We start from the raw sequence: 21557 nt of genomic DNA on the forward strand, positions 1-21557 counted from the left end.
TCCAGTAAACTTTCAGTGACTTTCTGGATTACGATGAAGGGAAATTGTTGAAAGTTGAAGGTCTAGAATAATGTCCTCAGATTAGATGTATTCAGTCTGTCAAGTTTTTGCGATATATTGCTCCATCTCCGTGGATTTAAAGCGACACCCTTGACTTCTACCCCTATTAACACACACAACATTCAAAGAACGTTAGCCCATGGTCCTCCTAAGGTTCTTCTAAGGTTCTCCTGAGGTTAGTTACAACCAAAAAAGAAACTCACGTTTAGAGAAGGTTCCCTCAGGGTTACACAGAAGCCTAAATGTTCCCTAAACATTGAGAGAACCAGAAACTGAAATGTTCTCCTGCGGTTTACCGCCTTGTGGTATCAGCTCAACATTCCCGTTTGGTTGTTTTTTTGGTTGTTCTGAGAACGTTGTCCAGAGGTTTGGAATGTATGAATTTAAACTAGTGCTTCATTAAAGTTTTATCTCCCAATATAAAACGCTTTATAATTGTTTTTAATCCCGGCTGCGCTGTTACGACGCTGCACTTTGTTCTTCTGGAAACATTACATTTCAGGTGAGTTGTTGCCGGAGATAAGGCTCTGCGGATCTTCTATTTCAGATCTTTTTTTGTTTGTTTCCTTCAGTTTAGAGTGCACAGTGTGTCCCGTCTTAATAAGGTTTCCTCTGCGGTTGCAGCGGGGAGTCAAGTCTGGTTATCAGCAGGCGTGACATGAAGGAATATGAGAGGGCTTTTGTGCAGGAAGTCACGTTTTTCAGAACAAGGACGAGGATGGAACTGACGCGTGTGAGAGTGTGCGCTGTATTTCAGATGAGACGCGAGCCGTGCCGACTCTGATCTCACTCATGTGACTCACATTTGATTCTTTTAACGGCTGCGTCGACACAGAAATCCAATCATCTGCTGCCATTTTTCAACTCTGATTAGCATCGCTCCAGTATGTGATCTCATATATATATATATGTATGTATATAAACATATATATACACATATATGTATATGTACACACATATATATGTATATAATATCTGATTTGAAATATTGCAGCATATATATTAATCAAATCAAAACATTATTTTTCTGTCCAAAACATTTGATTTTGAAACAAAAACGTATATTTTTAAATAACAGAAGTTACTCCCAAGTTAGATAATGAACATTGTGACGACAACTTTAACTCACACTCACATTTCGCATTTTGAGGCACTAAATGTTGGCGAAAACGGACGGAAATAGGCTAGCAAATCAGAACCGGCGAAAAATACATAAAATGAAGAAACTCGTGTGAGAACGTTAATCGTACAAACATAATAAAAACTGTGTCAGTTTGTAGCAGACGCATCCAAGATGAAAAGTTACCAAAAGGCCTTGCAGATTCAAAAGGGGCGTGGCCACGGCAACCATTGGAATTTTGGCAATTTTCGACCATCGCCGGAACACCGGTCTGCAAGCCATGACCTCCAAAAAGGAAGTGACCTGTAGCTTTGCTGCACATGGACCGATCTGCACAACACTTATAATAAGAGACCCGGCCAGAACACATCCGAACATTTAAACTGAGTCAAGGGCATAGCGCCACCTGTTGGCAGGGCTCGCACAACACTGCTTTCAGCTAATTTTGGTTGATTTTCACGTTATTTTTCTGTGTGAAAACTATTATTTTTGTGTATTGCTCAATCTCCACCATACTCTCCTCCCTTCCTCCTTCTCTGGCACCTTCATCTTCCTTCCTTATCCCTTGTCTTAGCCCGTCTTCTCCTCCCTCCCTCCCTCCCTCCATCCTTCTGTCTGAAGTACTTGGTTCTCCAGGGATTTGTTGAGGTGTTGATTAAGACAAGCTCTCCATATCTGCTCCGCTCTCTCCCACGAGAACAACCTGCTGTGCTTTCATACCCCCCCCCTCTCTCCCTCTCTCTCCTCCCTCCCTCCCTCCCTCTCTCTCTCTCCCTTTCTCCTCCAGGTGTTAAACTACAGTCGCACAGAAATAAAAAAAGAAAACAGAAATTATTTTTGAACGCAGGGCTGAGGAATCACATACCGAGGCTTTAAGTGGTGTGTGTGTGTGTGTGTGTGTGTGTTTTTATAATTTAGCCACGATTAGCATCTGTTTTCTTTTGCTTCCTTTGATTTCAGTGATTTGCAGACGCTGATTTGGGCTCAGAGAAAAACACGGAACATTTAACATTTAAACTGCAGGTCTGGTGTTTTTAGTTCTTTGTTAAACATTTCTTGACTCTTTGTTGTTTGGTGTACATTATTTTTGATATCTGATGTTTTAAATGACATTTTTTTCATGTACTTTTTCTGTGTATTAATGACGTGTATTGTTATATTATATCGGTAAAAACAGGTGAAAATAGACAGGAAGTTAATGAATAAAGAGGAAAATAAGAAAATAGAGACGTTATAATATTAATAGTACATTACACAAATTATTATAACTTATATTCTTATTATTATGAAGTTGGATATTGATGATTTTTGTGTATTTTGAATCAGAATGTATAGATTAAATAAAGTTAAATTTATTATATGAAAGGAGACGTCAGGTGTCTGGTGACCTGCCGTGACCTTGTTATCGGTGTCAGTCCACTCCCTCCCCGTGTGTCCTGATCCTCACTTCCACCAGGAAACCACAGCACACACATTTTTAACAAGCTGCTGTTTGTGTCTATTTTCTGCTGTGTGTGTGTGTGTGTGTGTGTGTGTGTGTGTGTGTGTGTGTGTGTGTGTGTGTGTGTGTCGTTGTGTCTATTTCCAGCCCTGGAATATTTTCCGACTGGTCTCACCGCGGAGTGAGGCAGCGTCGTGTTGCCAGAACAGGAGAAAGGAGACACAGTGTTACATCACAAGCCTCTGTAGTGTTAATCTCTTCCTCCTCTTCCTCCTCCTCCTCCTCCTCCTCCTCTCCTGCTCTGCCACAGATACATACAGAGCAATCTAATTACTGCGATAACATTTCTGCTTGGCTGATTAACTGTTCTCTCTCTGCCTCTGAAGGAAACATCTTATGCCTCCATATATTCCTAAGCTCCTTATTCCTCCCCAGCCGAGCTGCAGCTTTGACTCACCCATCCTTTCTCTCTTTCTCCTCCTTCGTCTCACACTTTTTTATGGCTCCTTATTCTTAGAGTCTCTTGTTTGGTCTCAGAGGCAGACTCTCACTGCATCTTTCTTTATTCTGTCTCTTTTCACTCACTCACTCACTCACTCCATAGAATAAAATCTTAGTTTTCTTTCTAACTAAAATCCTTCTTCACATCAAAATGTGTGTGTTTGGTAAAACCGTACAGTCATGAAGCAAATGACGACAGTTAAATGAAAGTGAAACAGAATCTGTGATGTTTGGTGGCACCAGGCGAATTTAAAGGATGTTGAGATTGAAAAATCAAAGCTTAAAGCTTAATCTTCAGCTGCTTTTAAGTATTTGTATTTGTTTAGCGCCAAATCACATGATACATCATCCTTTTACAATATTATAGAGAGGAGAGAAACTCCAGAACCAGACTCAAACATGTGCGGCATCTGCCAAGACAGGTTGTGGTGAAAGGAAAAATGGGGACAGAGGGGCATCGTCTCCTCAGATCTGAGCCGTCTTCAATAAATGTCTCTCAACTTCAAAAGGTAAGGAGACCCTGGAAAAACTGTTGGAGCAGGGTACCAATTGAAATTCAAAGGTCCACGCCCCTTTCCTGAAAGCCCCACCCCTTTCCAGAGCACCGGAACGCATGGTGCTTGTTCACTGTAAAAATCTCCATCACAAACTTTGTTATAAAACTTGTCAAAATGATCCAAATCCACGGCTGTCCTTCATAAAACAGAGGATTCATTCACCCACGCGTGAACCATAACAACTTCACCGGTGAATGAATGAATGAGTGAGTGAGTGTTGTCCACGTACGTAACAGCAAAGTCACCGCAGCTCCGGATGAGGGTCAAAGGTTAGCGTTGAGGTTCCTCTGCGTACAAGAAACACTTGACCTGCTGGATGAGGTCACTCTGTGTGTGTGTGTGTGTGTGTGTGTGTGTGTGTGTGCATGTGTGTGTGTGTGTGTCATTAGCGACTTTAAATGACAGAGGAAGTCCATCAATCACTGATGACATGAGGAACATGAAGAAGACAGGACTGGGCGGAGGTGTAATGGCTTCCTGGCCGGCGCGTGTGTGTGTGTGTGTGTGTGTGTGTGTGTGTGTGTGTGTGTGTGTGCGTGCGTGCGCGTGTGCATGCGAGTCAGATCAAATGCTAACCGGTCATGACTGTTTCCTGTGGCGACATGAATACATTTAATTGGCTGAGTGATGACGGTCAGCGTCCGTCCGTCCAGGTCAAACTCAGATGTCAGAAGTCGATGGACGCAAATGGACGCTTGTTACGAGGAAATCATTTAGTCAAACAGACGTCGGGATCGGGTTCCCGCGCTCGATGAGTCTGAGGAAAGTAGGAGTATATTTCTATTATTTTAAACTATTGTGTTGATCGATGTGAAGCCACCGTCTTCTAAATAACATGTAACAGCTGGACTGAGGATTAGTCAAAGGTGAGAGGTCATGAAGAGGTCAGGGATTGTTCACATAAAATATGACCTTTTTTTTTTTACTATTTTCGATCATCGATTCATAGGTTTGAGTGTTTCGTTTAAATCATAAAAGACGTTTGTTTTGTGATTTTTCAGCTTCTTAAATGTGAATATTGTCAAAGAAATCATTCAAACTGAAAACAAAACATCTTTTCCAGGTTTGAGAAACACTTTCATGACCTCGTCAGTGTCAGTAAAAAATAAACATTTTACAAATTTGAGGTTAAAAAACGATGATGTTTTCATAACATTATTAAGTTAAATTAAGTTTGTGTCCAGCTCTAACACGGACGTGAAAAATCCTCCGGTAAAGTCTGAAAGAATGAGGTAAGACAACTACAAAGGAGACGCAGGTGAAGTCTGGACATGAAAGACGACATGAAGAGCGAGGGAGGGAGGAGGAGGAGGAGGAGGAGGAGGAGGAGGAAAAGGCGGGGAATGTTGTGACTGCCCCTTTATCAGCTGATATACATGCATGAGGACTTCCTCCTCGTCTCCACTGTCCCTTCACTTCACTGTCCCTCTGATTTTTGACGGACAGCTCACATCAACGTCAGGACGTCCGTCTATCGCAAGTTAATTTGTTTTTGCAGCAGCTGTTGACGCTGATAGTGTGTGTGTGTGTGTGTGTCCAGAGTTTTTGAATTAGAATAACATAAAAATCTGCACTCTGAAGGAAATCAGTTTCATTAAATCCAATATTTTCTCCATAAAAATGTCAAAATGCTGCTCAAATGTCAAATGACTAAGTCAGATTATAACAAAGCGTCAAATCCAGCTTAAGTCTACAACATCTTCAGATTATGTTTGTCACTTTATTTCACCATTATTCACACTTTTCTGACAGGAAAACACAGTTTGTAAAGCGCTCCCTCTCACACACCAAACCCCATAGAGAAAACCAGCATTTTAAGCGTGCGGCGGTCACAGGAGCTGCTGGCCCACTGCTGCCTCGTGTGGTCACTTTGTGTCACTGAGGTGAATCTGAACAAAGGATTTCAAAGACAGAATTTTACAAAAGGACACATTTGAATTTTCTGACGGTGGACACAGTGGATCAACAACTCCTGTGAGCCGTGACGTTAAAATCGCTGGTTTTCTCTATGGGGTTTGGTGCAGGGACAGAGAGCGCTTTACAAACTTCAGTTAACAGTGAAATAAATGGGACAAACGCATGTCGTGAGACATCTGTGTGTCTCGGGCTGGTCCTCGGTGAGGACGGTCCCTTTAAGACGTGTCAGTGTGTGAGGATTATACATATTTATGGACGAGGATTAGACGTATAATGGTATAATCCAGCCGGTTTGAAGGATATCGCTTGTGTCGTGAAGTGACACTTGACGTGTGTGTTGTGTCCCTGCAGTCGTCCTGGACGCTGACACGTCCCGTCTGTGTCCCCCTACGTCCTGTCACTCAGGATCAGTGTTACCAGTGTGTGTGTGTGTGTGTGTCACAGCAGGACACACACACACACACACACACACACAGAGAAGCTGGTGTTTTGATGATGCGTCTGTTTACAAATCCACGGACAAAAGGACACGAGAGGACGCGGCGGCGTCTCCTCCGCTCCCGTGTTTAGAAGAAAAATCTGCTAATTAGCGCCACCCGTTCCGCTGTGGCGGTATCGCGGCGCAGCAGGACGTGCGAGGTTGGCACCTCCCTCCTCGTCTCCTTCCCTGAGCCCTTGCTCGCTTCCTTTTCTAGTTTCGTCCGTGTTTGTTTTGACCCATATTTTGCGACGGATTCAATGTCTATATAACGTCTATAGAAAGAGACAAAATGCTAAAATAATCTCAGTTTAGATCTCGTGTCGCCCGGTGACACTCTCCGCGCTGCACACAACAAGGTATGAAGTAGAACAGGGAAAGGAAAGGAAGGAAGGTAGGATAGGTGTGTGTGAGAGACATGTTTGTGTAAATTAAAGGTGCATTACGTATAATCCCAGCGTTGGTTAATGCACGGCGGTCCTTTGATTCACCCTCTCATCTCTATATAGGTCTATTAATGTAAGTCTTCTCTTTAGTAAAATATGCATCAGGGCCGTATACATTTATCATTTAGCAGAGAGGAGCGATCACCTTCAGCGTCTCCTGTGTATATAGTCTTTATCTTTACATTAATAATGTATATGGCAGCAGCAGCAGCATCATCAGCAGCAGCAGCAGCAGCAGCAGCAGCAGCAGCAGCAGAACATCACCTGTCATGTATGAGGATAAAATAACCACGGCTGCCTTTAAGAAGGTTCCCACAGACCACGAGTCGCTTCATTTAAATGTGGTTTTATTTCAACCGTCACCTTGATTTTTATCAGATTTACACGTTTTCACAGTGAAAATGTTACTTTAACTGAACTCATCACATGTTAAAGACATTTCAGACCAAAATCATCTCAGTGGTTGTTTTTCTGAGCATAATCTGACTTTTTTTGACTCAAATGACACAACAATTATCGCTTTAAAGACACAATATGTGATATTTCTGCATTAAGATGGTTACATATTTTGTTGTGTCGTGCTCTCACATTAGAATCAATCGACATCAGAGTGTCGACAAGCTTCAGATAATCAAAATAGAAACGTATATTAAAATAAAGAAATCAGTTTTTCTTTTCAAGAAAACACTGTATATGCTACATTTATTTATTATCAGCAGGTTTAGTTTCATTTAGACTAAAATTGCTATTATTGCAGAAGTTTTCTTTCTCAGAGAAAGAGTTAAGAGTTTGACTTAATTATTTAAAATAAAGCAGGTTTAATAGTGAACTTTAAACAGTAATAACAACGTCTTCATAGGAAGAGAGAAATATTCCCACGTTTTCCAACAAACACAAAAACAACAACAACAACGTCCTCTCGTCAAACACTGACGCAGTTTGCTGAAAGGACACGAACGACGTCCAACATCTGTCTCACTGCTGCTGCTGCTGAGGTAATTTAAGGTCACATGTTTTGTAATTTTGTCTTTTTCCTTAATGTGGACGTTTGGTGTCAGAAAAGAACGTGTGTGTGTGTTTGTCAACGCACAAAAGATGAAAATGTGACTACGTAAACAACAACATCTGAGAAGGAGGAGCTTTAAATTAAAACTAAACCTTCTCTTCTGATGTTAACTCCGCACCAACGTCTGAATAATGCCAAGAAAGCGGGCTGAGTGTGGGAGAGTGCAGGGGGGCCAAATTGCAACTGCACTGTTTACAAAAGGGGGAGGAGTTTAATCCTAACTCAACAACTACTTAATAACTTAAACCTAAATACATTTCCTCGTGTGCAGTGTGTTGAAATGATCATAAAAGCTGGTGGTCGTGTGTTAGTCATTCATATATTTCATTATTGCTTATTTAAGGCGATTTGCTTCCAAAGAAAGTTTGTGAAAATGTAGATGAGAGTGTTTGAAAAGAGAAGAAACAAAAACAGAAGTTAGAGAGAGAGAAGATGCTGCTGCTGCTGCTGCTGCTGCGTGTTTGTGGAGTACGGCTTCAGAGAGATTCACAGAGATCTCACACAAACACAATCTGTCACACAGCTCTCAGTGTCAGCTTCTACATATTTGCACGTTTGTGCCGAGAAGAAACAGGAAAACAATCCTCCACATGTGCAGTAAACAGGAAGAGGAGCAAAAGAAATGTGTTCGTCTTCTATACGTTAGGTGGAGAAATCACCTTAAAATCTGTCTTAAACTAGGATGAAAAAGCCATAAACAGTGTCATACATAGAGTTCAATATCGTGATATTATTGTTTCAGTACTTAAATATCATGATAATATTGTCACTTAAATATTGTGATTTAAATAATCTCATTTAAATAATCTGATTTAAATATTGTGATAATATCATACCGTGACTTAAATATCATTACTTAAATATCGTGATAATATTGTGATTTAAATATCGTGATAATATCGTATTGTGACTTAAATATCATTACTTAAATATCGTGATAATATTGTGATTTAAATAATCTGATTTAAATAATCTGATTTAAATATTCTGATAAAATCGTGACTTAAATATCGTGATAATATCGTATTGTGACTTAAATATCATTACTTAAGTATCGTGATAATATCGTGACTTAAATATTATGATAATATCGTATCTTGACTTAAATATTACGATAATATCGTATCGTGACTTAAATATTACGATAATATTGTATCGTGACTTGAAAATCGTGATAATATTGAAAGCAAAACACAAACAAACAGCTTCACCACCGAGCCAGGTACCAGTGACACGTTCATCGCGACAGAGCAGACGAAAACGAAGCAGAAAGAGCCAGTGTTGGACTAAACTAAACCAAACTACGGGGGTGTTGTAAAAAGATCTACTCCGAAACTGTAGGGGGAGCTCCATAGAGCACACAGTTCTTCTTAAAATGCACCATTTTTAAAAACATGAATGCATTAGACACAATTATACGATCGTTTAAGAATCGTTATCCTCGGTGGAACCCGAAAGATTCCCGACTCCCCGCCTCAGTGCGTGAGCGTGTGTGAGCGTGTGAGCGTGTGAGCGTGTGAGTGCGTGAGCGCCTCTTCCATTACCTTTGGCTGACGCGGCAGCCGATTGGATTGTTATCTGCCTCTTATCCGTAGGCAGCTGTAGCTGCAGCTCGCGTTATCTCGGACCGCAGCCTAATTGAATCTCAGGCGTTGGAAGAGCGGTGATACACTGACCACACACAGTGTCACTGACACAAGATAAGGACTCATCCTTGTCCTCGTCGCTGTTGGAGGATTGGACCGTCAAACCCACCATGGGGACGCGGCGATAAAGCGGCGATAAAGCGGCGATAAAGCGGTTTTGGGTTCGTACCAGGTGTGTGCCACTTGGCTTGGATTGAGATTGAGAGATAAACTGTGGAATAATCCAACACGCCTTACTCAGTGGGTCATTTGTTGGAACTAGACCAGAGGAAAATAGGACACGCTGTGGTTTTTTTCATCTAATTTCTGATATAAAATCTTTATCAAATTTGAAGCAAACAAATCTGGATTAAAATCTGCAGAGAAAAGCACAAGTAATTCCAATCCAGCTGCTGTTTTTCACCTTCAACAAACACCTCTTACCTCAGGAGACCAAATCCTTTCTTTTTGGTCTTTTTATCCAGGTCCTCCAAAGAACCGTCGGAGCCTTTCTTCTTCCCCTTGCCCTTCTTGTCCTTCTTCTTCTTCCCTTTGGTCTTACTCTGCTTGTCGTCCTCCACGTCCAGGCCCTGGCGGGAGGAAGTGCTGGCGGGCGTTTCGTGACCCGAGCTCTGCTCCGACAGGTCGTCATCTGAGGGTGGAGAGGTGAGGTGAAGTTAGACTTAAAGCTAGGGGGAACAGAAAGAGGTCAGAGATGTTCAACACACTCGTAAGTGCGGCTGCTCTCATGAACGTTCCACAGGCCTCGTGGAGGGTTGAGTCTCCACAGCTGGACAGATTTAAAGCGGGACAAACAGTGTTTGATTTAAGAGGCAACAGTTACTGAAACACACTCTCAATGAAAACATGACAACCGGGTATGTTCTCGGCTTAATGTTGACTTTAAACAACTTTTTCACACTGGAAACTGAAGTTTGTAAACCACTCACTCTCCCACACCAAACCCCATAGAGAAAATCAGCGATTTTACGTCACAGCACACAGGAGTTGTTGATCTACTGTTGCCTCCATCAGTAAGTTCAAATGTGCTATTTTGTCAATTCTATGTTTGAAATTCGTTGTTCAGATTAACTTCAGTGACACAAAGTGACCACACGAGGCAGCAGTGGACCAGCAGCTCCAGTGTCCCAGTGATCTTAAAACACTGATTTTCTCTATGGGGTTTGGTGCAGCGAGACAAACTTCAGTTTCCTGGTGTAAAAGTTTATCGTACAGTGAGATGAAGACGTGAGGACGCTCCTAAGATATCGTGTGGATTTCATTCTGCTTCTGTTGTTAAAATCTTTTTTTTTTTCTATGTCTCAGACATATGAAGCCATGAAAACCAGTGTCATTAAACCACTGTGTGTCACTCACTCACTCACTCACCACAGGTGTAAAATCTATAAGAATTTGGAGTAAAACACACAACCAATAAAGCTACTTTTAATACGTAATTTTCCACCAAGAATCATCAGCATTAACTCTTGATAATTCCAGCTAACACGCTCATTAATCACACACCTCCTCAGTGTCCCACGTGTCCGCGGGTTCACGACACAGAGCATTAAAATTATGCTGCCGTAAGATGTAAAGTTGCTCTTCCTTAAATTGCTGAGTGGATAAAATCCCGTTGAATTTCATTAAGGTACTTTGGCTAAGCGTGGTCATTTGGCAGAGCTCGGGCTCCTGCTGGGAGTGCCAGCGCGCTATAAAGCCTGAGAGACGAGCTCTGGCAGCGTCGTCATCCCACTGAAAACTGGGCAGGATTTCCACGTCACATAGCAACAGAGAAACGCCGGCGAGAGCTCACCGTCCTCAGAGGGTCCGTCGTAGGACTTGTCGATGGCGGTGCGGAAGCTCTGGTTGCATCCCCGGCCGCGCACCATGTGCGGCCGCGGGCGGTGGAAGGGGACGTGGGCCTGCTTGTGGCTCTGCTTGGCCTCGGACACGGCGGTCTGCAGACTCTCCAGAGAGCTGGACTTCCACAGGCCCAGAGTCGGACCCAGAGCTGCACCACCTGAAGGTTCTGACGCAGAGAGAGGAAGTGGTTTTTACTCGGACAAGAAGCTTCTAATTCTGTTAGAACTGACTTTCATCTGTGGTCTGCTGCTGGTACTGAGTTCTTAACCCTTAAGAGTTCCTTTAAAAAAAACTTACTTATTTGTTCCTAGCGGCAGAAAATGTCACCTTCTTAAAAACTGCTGTTAAAACATAATACAATGTTTTTGTTCCACTTTAAATGAGTCAATCTTTTGAAGCTACTTCAGCCTGAAATATACATATCAAATATCAATAATCATTTTAGAAATTGTAACCCTTTAAAGGCCAGTATGGTTACACAATAGTTTCCATTTTCCACATAGAGGCACAAACTCAAACCTATTTTATTGTAAATATGTTTTGTTATGTTCAAATTTCCAATTTAACACCCAAAACTAGACGTTTGTGTACAACTACAGTGTTTAATCTAAATAATTTTTTAGATAAAACACTTTTAATAAAGTTTTTCTTTATTTGAAATTGTTAATACAGTATTTTAACTCCCAGATTTTGAAAGTTATGCTGGAAAAATGGGCAAAGGCACATTTTCTGGCCCTTTTATGGTTAAAATAAGCAAAAAAATACACATTACTACACATTATTCAGTGCAGCATAAACACACGCTCGAGTTTAACCCGGTTCACTCGGCCTCAGCTGGAACCGACGGAGGCTTTTAGGTAGAAATATGAAGCTGTGAAGAAGAAGAAGAAAGGAGAGAGCGGGTGAATAACGGGGCCGGACCGACACGGTGAGGATGTCAGAGAACTATAGGTTCGACATCAAGAGCGAACGAAAAGCACTGATGAATGAGGTGAAGTGGTACAGGGACGAGTGAAGAGCGGCACTATGGGAAGTGACAGGCTCATGCATAAGCAAGAGAGAGAGTGACTCAGGTCTGCTCTCCTGTGCTGCACCGGAGGACGAAGAAAGAGGAGACGCAAGAGGAGGAGACGCAGGAGGAGGAGGAGGGAGGAAGGAAGACGACGACAAAAGCAGAAAAATGGAACTGGAAGAAAAATGGAAATGTGAAGGACAGAGGAACGAGCCAAGTGCTGCAAGAGAGGAGACGATAAAGAGACAAGTGAGCGTGAAGGACAAAGACAGAAAAGTCATAAAAAGACGATCCAGTTCAATTTGTCTCTGAATGAATGAATGAATCGGATTTTTGTGACTTTTTCTTCCTCCGTCTCTCACTCACACATGTTTTTGGAGGATATTTAATACAAATAACATGTTTTTAACAGTACGTTATAGATAGAGTTTGTACTACGGTGGCCTGGAAACGAACGTCACAGATGCTGTTTTCCTATTAACTATTATTGTTTAACTTCTATAACATAAAATAAAGCTTTTAATTCAGTTTGTATGTTGTAATAATATTTTAAATATTATGTGATTTGCATTTTGTACAAGTGTTTGACGTCTATGTTGTGATTAAATAGAGAAATCCTGCACTTGTATCTAATGGATGTATCGTGATATTATCGGTATCGTGGACAAAGTATCGCCGCATCTAAATACATAGGTCTCCGTTTGCGGATTACAACGCAGGGCATTGTGGGTAATCGCAACCAAAACATACTGTATACCGTCGCGTTTTGCTCACATGTGGCAGAAACGGACGTTTTGCATGGCCGTATCTCGATGTTATCGGTATCGTGGGCCGTGTGTCGCCAGTGTAAACGGTTTTAAACATTTCAACAGTTACTGACGCTGCATCAAAGCGGCAACAATTGAAAGTGACGCTGCCCTTTTAAGACTGACTTTCTTAGAGGGAGCGGGATTTGTGTGGAATAATAAGGGGGTTTAGAAATAGAGGAATAAAACGCTCAATTTAAAAAGAGACAGGATTTGTGTCACAAATGTAATTTGGGGGCCGTCCAGCTCACAGCCTGCTGGAATTAAGCGGCTTTTGCCAGAACACAGATGATGCCAGTGTGTGTTTTTCTTTCATGCAAAGAGTTGCAGGAGAGGATCAGAGAGTGTGTGTGTGTGAGGTAAATGAATAATGAGGGTTTAATAGGACGGATGAGCGGCAGAAGAGGTGGCTATCATCGCCAGCTCGACCCAACGGAGGGTGAAATCAGCGTTTATCACATATCGCTGCCCGCCGCGCCGGCAGATGCTCTCGCGGAGCTCGTACCTCACCGTCACGTCTGCCTGACTGCCGTCGACTCGACCTGCTGCACATATCTGATGAGCGGCCTCGCAGCCAAACAGCGGCGCGTGGACGGCGAGGGGGCGACGGATGCCCTTCACGCAGCCGCCGTCTGAGATCTGAGATCCAGAGCCGATTAAAAAAAAAAACAACATCTTTACTACGCTTTAATCACACGCCGCATCAGCGAGCAGCCGAGCTCCACATTTCATTTGATTTTCAGACGCTGAATCTTCAGCAAAAAAAAGTTTCCAGCGACAAGAAAGAAAGACAAGTTTTTAGAAAACAACTTTTTAAAAAAAGAAAAGAAATATGAGCAGATATTTGTGAGGAAATAGGAAGTCTCATGTTTGTCCTGCAAGAGTTTATCACAGTGAAGAGTGTTTAAATCAACTTAAATTAAAGTTAGTGTTGTTGTTGTTGCTTTGGAAACCGTTCATTTGCTCACACCAAACCCCATAGAGAAAATCAGCGATTTAACATCACAGCTCACAGGAGTTGTGGATCCACTGTTGCCTCATTCAGTACGTTCACATGTCTTATTTTGTCATTTCGGTGTTTGAAATCCTTCATTCTGATTTACCTCAGTGACACAAAGTGACCACACGAGGCAGCAGAAGACCAGCAGCTCCTGTGTCCCCGTGAGCTAAAATCACTGATTTTCTCTATGGGGTTCAGACTCTGGACTCTCTATGTCCCGTCTGCTGTGGACGCTTGTATGACAACATGCCATATACACATATATATATATATATATATATACACATATATATATATATATATATATATATATATATACACAATACACGTCAACAGTGTGTACATACTGTGACTGCTGTCGTGTCTGCTCTGAGCAGACAGCAGAGAACTCCTTGCCTAGAACGTCGCCTCAGGCTCGCGCTGCGCTGACAAGACCTACGATGACTCGCATCACTCCGCGCTGCTGCTGCTGCTGCTGCTGCTGCTGCTGCTGCTGCTGCTGCTGCTGCTGCTGCTGCTGCTTTGTTACTTACAAACTCTGCAACCTGTCTGCGAGGCGGCGCCGGTGACACCCGCGACACACGGGGTCAACAGCTAACTAACAGGTCTCAAAGGGATCGTTGTGTAAGTGTTTGTGAAGTGTAGTTGTATGAGGTTTTGACACAGCAGTGCTTTCACCTACAGCTACAGAATCTGCAGCTGCTTTAGTCTCCGATGTCTTAAGAATATGTTCTCCGAGTTTTTTTCTGCTTGTTAGACAGACTTTACTGACAGGAAACTGAAGTTTGTAAACAACACGCTCTCCTGCACCAAAGCCCATAGAGAAAATCACTGATTTTAGCTCGCGGGGACACAGGAGCTGCTGGTCTACTGCTGCCTCGTGTGGTCACTTTGTGTCACTGAGGAGAATCAGAGTTAAGTGATGTTAAAATCACTGATTTTCTCTATGGGGTTTGGTGTGGGAGAGTGAGAGGTTCAGTTCAGGAAAACGCTGCCTCATGGACAAATAAAGTTGTGAATGAATCCTTAAGACATCTTAGACTTAAGCTGATGTCGAAATCCATTTAGTGAGCCTTAAGTTAAGTGGTTAAAATCGGATTCTCCTTAACGATCCGTCGGTGAGCCTCAGCAGGGTCCGAACGTGTTCCCATCGACTGGACGACAATGTTCTCCACGGCTAACCCGCTTTACTTCGCAGCAGTCTGGCTGAAGGGTTGCCACGGTTACAAGGAAGTTCCCCCCCCCATCGAAACAGCTGGGGGTGGCAGCGGTGGCACTGGGAGGATCGAGGTGTGTAAATGTGAGTGGTGATGGGGCGAGTTGCCAAGGAAACACTTACATGTAAGACACACACACACATGCACACACACACACACACAATCACACTGCACACACACACACACACACACACACACACACACGACACACACACTTTTCATCTAGGATCCAATCTCAGGTCTGGCGTGTCGCTGTTGTTCTGGAGACCAGTAAAAGGCTCTGACCTGCACACGCACGACGCACACACACACACAGCACACCACACACACACACACTCAGTTCAGGTTATTGAATGTAATCCAGCAGAAGCTTTAAACACTATTACAAAGCGTTCTTGTGTAAATTCTGTCATTTAATTCAAAATCGGACAAGCTTTGTAAATTAAACTGATTGTTAAAATCAGTTTAATTAAGTTAAGACTCTTTTTTGTCCAGTTTTGTGTAGTTTTTAGCCATTTTTTCCTCATTTTAAGCAGAATTACAGTCTAAAAGTGAGTATTAAGTATTCTATTTGAAAACTTGCATCCATTTAAGAATTTTTGTCTTATTTCTAACCAAGAAAGCAAAATGAGCCTTTTTTTTTTAGATTTTTTCTAAAAACTAATCAAGGAAGTTTTACACGAGAAAAATGATCTAATTTGAGGAAAAAATATCTTTGTCTAAACCAGATGTTACTTTAAGCTTTAATTAGCAGTAAACAAGCAAATATAAGACATTCTATGGTTTACATATGAAGGTATGATCATGATGGGATGTAGAGGAAGACGGAGAAAAGAAGGATGAAGAGAGGATTCTAAAAATAAAGAGACGGAATAATCAGGAGAGAAGAAGAAGAAGAAGGTGAAGAGGATGAAGAGGATGAAGAGGATGAAGAGGATGAAGAGGGAAAGTGGTGGCAAAGATGAAAGCGAGGGGAGAGAGAAAAAAACTAAAAGCTCTATTGAAAATGGAAAATGGAAAAAGAAAGAGGAGCGCTTTGAGTAAGTGACAGAACGCTGGAGGAGAGAGGGAGAGAGAGAGAGGGAGAGAGAGAGGGAGAGAGAGAGAGAGAGAGAGAGAGAGAGAGAGAGAGAGAGAGGGAGAGGGAGGCAGCAGCCAAAGAGAAAAAATGGTTTTATCCAAGAAAGAAGAGGCCAGGCCTCTTAAGACCATCCAACTAATGAAATATGTCAAAGCCTAATAAACACTGAGGCCATTTAGGAGGAGGGAGGGAGGAGGAGGAGGAGGAGAGCAGCACCACCAGCAAAATGAATAACACGCGAGCTCTGTCAATACGCATTAGCTAAGACGCCAGGGCGAGACGAGGAGGAGGAGGAGGAGGAGGAGGAGAAAGAAGAAGAAGAAGGTGGAGTGGACGGCTTTATTTATGATGAGGGGAGATCACAAACGCCAGGAAATTCATAGCTGCAGGAGGAGAGGAGGAGGAGGAGGAGGGGGGGAGGGGAGGAGAAGGTCAGGAACGGGCAGAGTGAGGTCAGCAACAGTGCTCAGAAAAATCTGTATTCACACCAGCAACCGGCTCTGCTGCTGCTGATGATGCTGCTGCTGCTGCTGCTGCTGATGATGATGATGCTGCAGGTGGATTTCACAGATCCACGGGTGTGTTACGACATGAGTCGCTGTCACACACACACACACACACACACGTTTCTACTCGTGACGCGTGATATCGGGAGTAAAAGTCTAAAGTAGCATCGAGCCGCACTCAACAAGCACGACAACAGAAGAAGTGACGAGTTCCCGAATGTGTCACGTTGTGTCCGGCTCCGTGAAAGACGACGGTTTCTGGTTATTTCTGTTTGAAATCAGTCGACTCAGTGACGCGATGATCGCGCGGCGCGGTCGACGCGAACACAGCAAACCCGCGACGATCACAACAACCACCATGGAAACCTCAACGACACACCCAAGGTACCGCATTGCTGTTATTTATACTAGCACTGGGGGGCGGAGTCTATTTTCAGTCAAGTTTGATCCAAACTCTGCCTGAATAGATCAGCAATCAGACACGTCAAAGACGTCTTAAATAAAAGGAGGCTTGACTTAGCATTAAAATTAGCATTAATGCGTAATCTTATTATTTGTTAAATGCTCATAAAGAGGCAAACGATGTTTTCTGTCAAGACGCTGATGTTTGACGCTCGAGTGAGTTCGTCTGCGAGCGTTCACAGCAAATCTGAAAGGATTCCCTGCAGATGTTCATGAGCTGAACAGTTCATCTGACCAGTCCAAGTGAACGTTTAAGCGTAATAACGTATATAACTATTATAATAACAACTTAATAACTTATTCACTTAAGGCAAACGTTTTTGTTGTGAAGCTAATGTGATCAACAGTTTGATCCACGAGTCCAAGTGAACGCTTGTCCCAAATTTGAAGGAAAATCCAGGAGAACGTTGTGGTGATATCACATTCGAAAGGACAAAAAATGTGTTTTGTGACCACAGTGAAGCCACAAAATCAAATCTGATATCAACGTTCACTTGGATTTAAGAATAATCTGATTAAATAGGAAGGAAATCCAGGAGAACGTTCTTGTAATATTGGCAGAAAATGTGTTTTGTGACCACAGTGAAGTCACAAAATCATATTTAATCTGATTATTCTTGAGTCCATGTCGTTTGCAACATCATCTACGGCGTTCTGGAATGTTTACTGTGCTACATTGTGTAATATTGTTAAAACAGACTCTTTTATTGTGAAATTTACCCCAAATTAAATCATTTTACAGGGTGTTTTTGTTGTTATTGTTGCTCTGACATCGGAAACAAAGTTTTATCTTGGTTTTACTAAACACTCACCTTTCTTCCGCGCGGCCAGAGACCCGATGTTGCTCTCATCAGCCACTGGATTCAAAAAAACAACAAAAAAACACAAGAAAAGCAGCGTTAATATTAATAAAGAAATCTACTGTCATCATTGCAGCGCTTCACAAACGCTTGGACACACGTCATATTTGAAAAGCGTGTCCTGCACAGGTGTCACACACACAGACGGAGACGGACTGAGGGCAGGAAATGAAAAAGAAGTGAGAGAAAATCAGATCGAGGCGACACCAAGGAGAGAAATAATAAAGAAAAAGCTTCACCTAATCTGACCAAACAGGATTGTGGTGCAGCCACAAGCCGCCACAGGCAGCAGTGCACCATGGGAAACAATAATAAGGTTTTATTACGCTGCCATTTCTCTTAAATAATCCTTTTTTTTTCTTCTTTTTTTTTATGGGGTCAGTTTCCCCGCGGCGGACACACGGGCGAGAAAATGAGAAGAAGCCAGATTATTGTTGGAGGAGGAAAATAAAAAAGAAGAAGAAGAAGAAGGAGCAGAAACAGACGTGTGTGTCAGATTAAACAAAAAGAATGAATGTTTTTTTGTAAAATTTGTCGCGTTTGTGTGTCATTTTTAACACTAAATAGTTTGATATTATAATATTTGATGACATTTTTGGTAACATTTAGATTATGTTTGGAAACATACATGATGTTTTCTAGTAACCGTCGTCCCATGTTTTACTGTAAGATTAGAATATTTGAACTTTGTCAACAATGTCATTTGTTAGTAACATATATTCTGTTTATAAGTAGATTTTTATAAGATTTGTACACACAAGTAAAAGATTGTTGTAACATGTTGACGTGTTTCCTTTGTCTCCATTAGTGCACATTTTCTGTGACGTGTATACATATATATATACGTATATATACGTATATATATATACATATATATGTATATATATATACATATATATGTATATATATACGTATATATATACATATATACATATACATATATATGTATATATATATACATATATATGTATGTATATATATGTATGTATGTATATATATATTCATATATACATACATATATGTATATATATATACATATATATGTATACACGTCACAGTATATATACATATATACATATATACATATATATATATACATACATATATATATATATACATACATATATATCTATTATTTAAGCATTTTCCTTTTTTATATTTGTATTATTGTGGTCAGGTCAAAGGTGAAAGGTCATTCCCGTGTGGTCCATATTTGGACATTAGGTGCATAAAGGTGACACAAACACAGAGGAAGAAAATTGTCCCATGTGTGCTGCACATAAAACCGTCCCCGCGACAGCTGAGTGGACTTTTATTTGCATTGTTTCTTTGCGTGGACGCCACTTCATCTCACTCGTCATCCACTTCAATCCAATCACAGTGAAATCCTCGTGCTGTTGTTGTTGTTGTTGTTGTTGTTGTTGTTGTTGATGAATATTCCTCCCTTAAGTCTTTGAACAGCTTACCGTGCACGACCTAAAAGGTTTGATGTTTCAATGCACTTTGAGCAACTTACAGCAAATCCATACAGATGATATTTTTCCACAGCGCAGCTTTTTAGTCTAATAAAAGCATTAGTTCCCGTCACGAGTCGCCGAGCGGGGAGAAAAACACCGGCGCTCTTTGCTGAATCACCGTCACATTCCATATTTGAAAAGAGGACGGAAATAAGAGAGGAAATCCCGGGTGTTTGTGTCGCGGGGGACAGTGTCAGTGCTGTTCATGTGTGTGTGAGTGAGGATTTCTCTCTGTCAGTGTCTGAAAGCTCAGAGTCAACACAGCGTGTTTGCCGAGGTGTTCAAGGTCAATAAGAGGAGCTCACTTCTCTCCGGCGAGTGGTGTTTAATAATAAAAAAGAAAATCCCACCTCAGACGCATGTGACATGTGGGAAACGCTCCTGCTCTTTAAAGGGACAGTTTAGGTGTTTTTTGCGTGGTGTTGACATTATTAGTGCGACTTAGACACTTAACAGAAAGTCTATGACATGTTAGGAGTGTGTGTGATGTTCTTTCTCACTGTTAAACGGCATTTTCTGACTGGAATATGAAGTTTTGAGCAGAGAGTTTTTCCCACACCAAACTCCATAGAGAAAACCGTCGATTTTACATTACAGCACACAGTGTTGTTGTCGAGTTGTCGACGCACTGCTGTCTTCATGAGGAAGTTCATATAAGTTATTTTGTCACTTCGGCTTTAGAAATCCTTTGTTTGGATTTAGCTCAATGACACAAAGTGACCACACGAGGCAGCAGTGGACCAGCAGCTCCTGTGTCCCCGTGAGATAAAAACGTTGATTTTCTCTATGGAGTTTGGTGTGAGAGAGTGAGCGGCTCACAGACTTCTGTTTCCAGTCAGAAAATATTATCGCGCACGCACACACACACACGCACACACACACACACACACCCACACCACACCCACACCCCACACACACACACACACACACACACACACACACACACAGGCGCTGCTTTCAAACCTTGTTCTAAGCCCCTGGACCGAGAGAACATGATGAAAGGATGGAGCAGAGGCAGAGACAGCGGGGTATTAGAGAGGGTCCTCAGAGTGTGTGTGTGTGTGTATCAGCGTAACCACCACTTGTCCCATAATGACAGACAATCAGCCTGGGTGGAAGATGTGTGTGTGTGTGTGTGTGTGTGTGTGGTGCAGGATGAAAGCCTATCCTCCCCAACCTAATGAACCGGGATTAGAAATCAGAGAAGCTGAGGAGGAGAAGAGATGGAGGGAGAGATAGAGCACGACACTCGCCGGGCTTCCAACAACAACAACAACAACACGACAAAAGAAAACTGAAGAAAACCACAGAAGAGCAGGGATTCTGTGGAGGAACCCGGAGATAAATGAGGAGAAAATTCAAGAGGAAGAAGTGAGAGATGAAGAAAAATGAAGAGGTAAAAGAGGGGTCCACCCACCACACACACACACACACACGGGTCAGAGAGGTCAGGAGGTCAGATGCCCTCAGGTCAGGGGATAATCTGAGGCGGCTTTATATCACAACAAAGAAATGTACTGATGAGATCATGTGATCTCCCATGTGTGTGTGTGTGTCAGGTTTTCCTCATGTTGTGGGGACACATCTGTTCACACACACTCACATTATTACGGGGATGTGTCTTCCTTATGTTGGACAAAATTAGGATTAGACCGAGTCGTAGTAATGGTGAATTAAATAAGACGTCCTCTGAAGACATGGAGACTGTGTGTGTCATCGTGGGGTCTTTGTGAGGACATTTTCACCCCAAAACCTGGTCTTAGGTTAAGGGTTAAGGTCAAGGCACTTAGTTTTGGTGGTTAAGATTAAAGTGAGTCGCCAGGAAATTAATGTGGGTCAATGTAATGTCCTCTGTTGTCATGGAAACCAGGTTTCTTGGTTCTAATGAGGCAGATTCTCAAGTTTAGGGCTAAAATCTGAATTGTGGTTAGGTTAAGATTAGAATAAAAGGCCTCAGGAAGTCAACGCAAGTGTTAAAATGGACAGAAATATGAGTGTGTGTGTGTGTGTGTGTGTGTGTGA

The 21557-nt window shown here is 42.1% G+C and overlaps 1 protein-coding gene across 1 annotated transcript in view; it reads right to left on the bottom strand.

Moving 5' to 3' along the window:
- LOC122783475 (partitioning defective 3 homolog B-like) overlaps positions 1-21557 on the bottom strand; it is a 137072-nt gene that overhangs the window by 57803 nt on the left and 57712 nt on the right. The window contains 3 exon segments of the mRNA XM_044048302.1: positions 9656-9863; positions 11025-11240; positions 17971-18015. Coding sequence (XP_043904237.1) covers positions 9656-9863; positions 11025-11240; positions 17971-18015 — 469 coding nt within the window.

The sequence above is a fragment of the Solea senegalensis genome, linkage group LG2, assembly GCF_019176455.1.
Source record: "Solea senegalensis isolate Sse05_10M linkage group LG2, IFAPA_SoseM_1, whole genome shotgun sequence".
Lineage (NCBI taxonomy): Eukaryota > Metazoa > Chordata > Actinopteri > Pleuronectiformes > Soleidae > Solea > Solea senegalensis.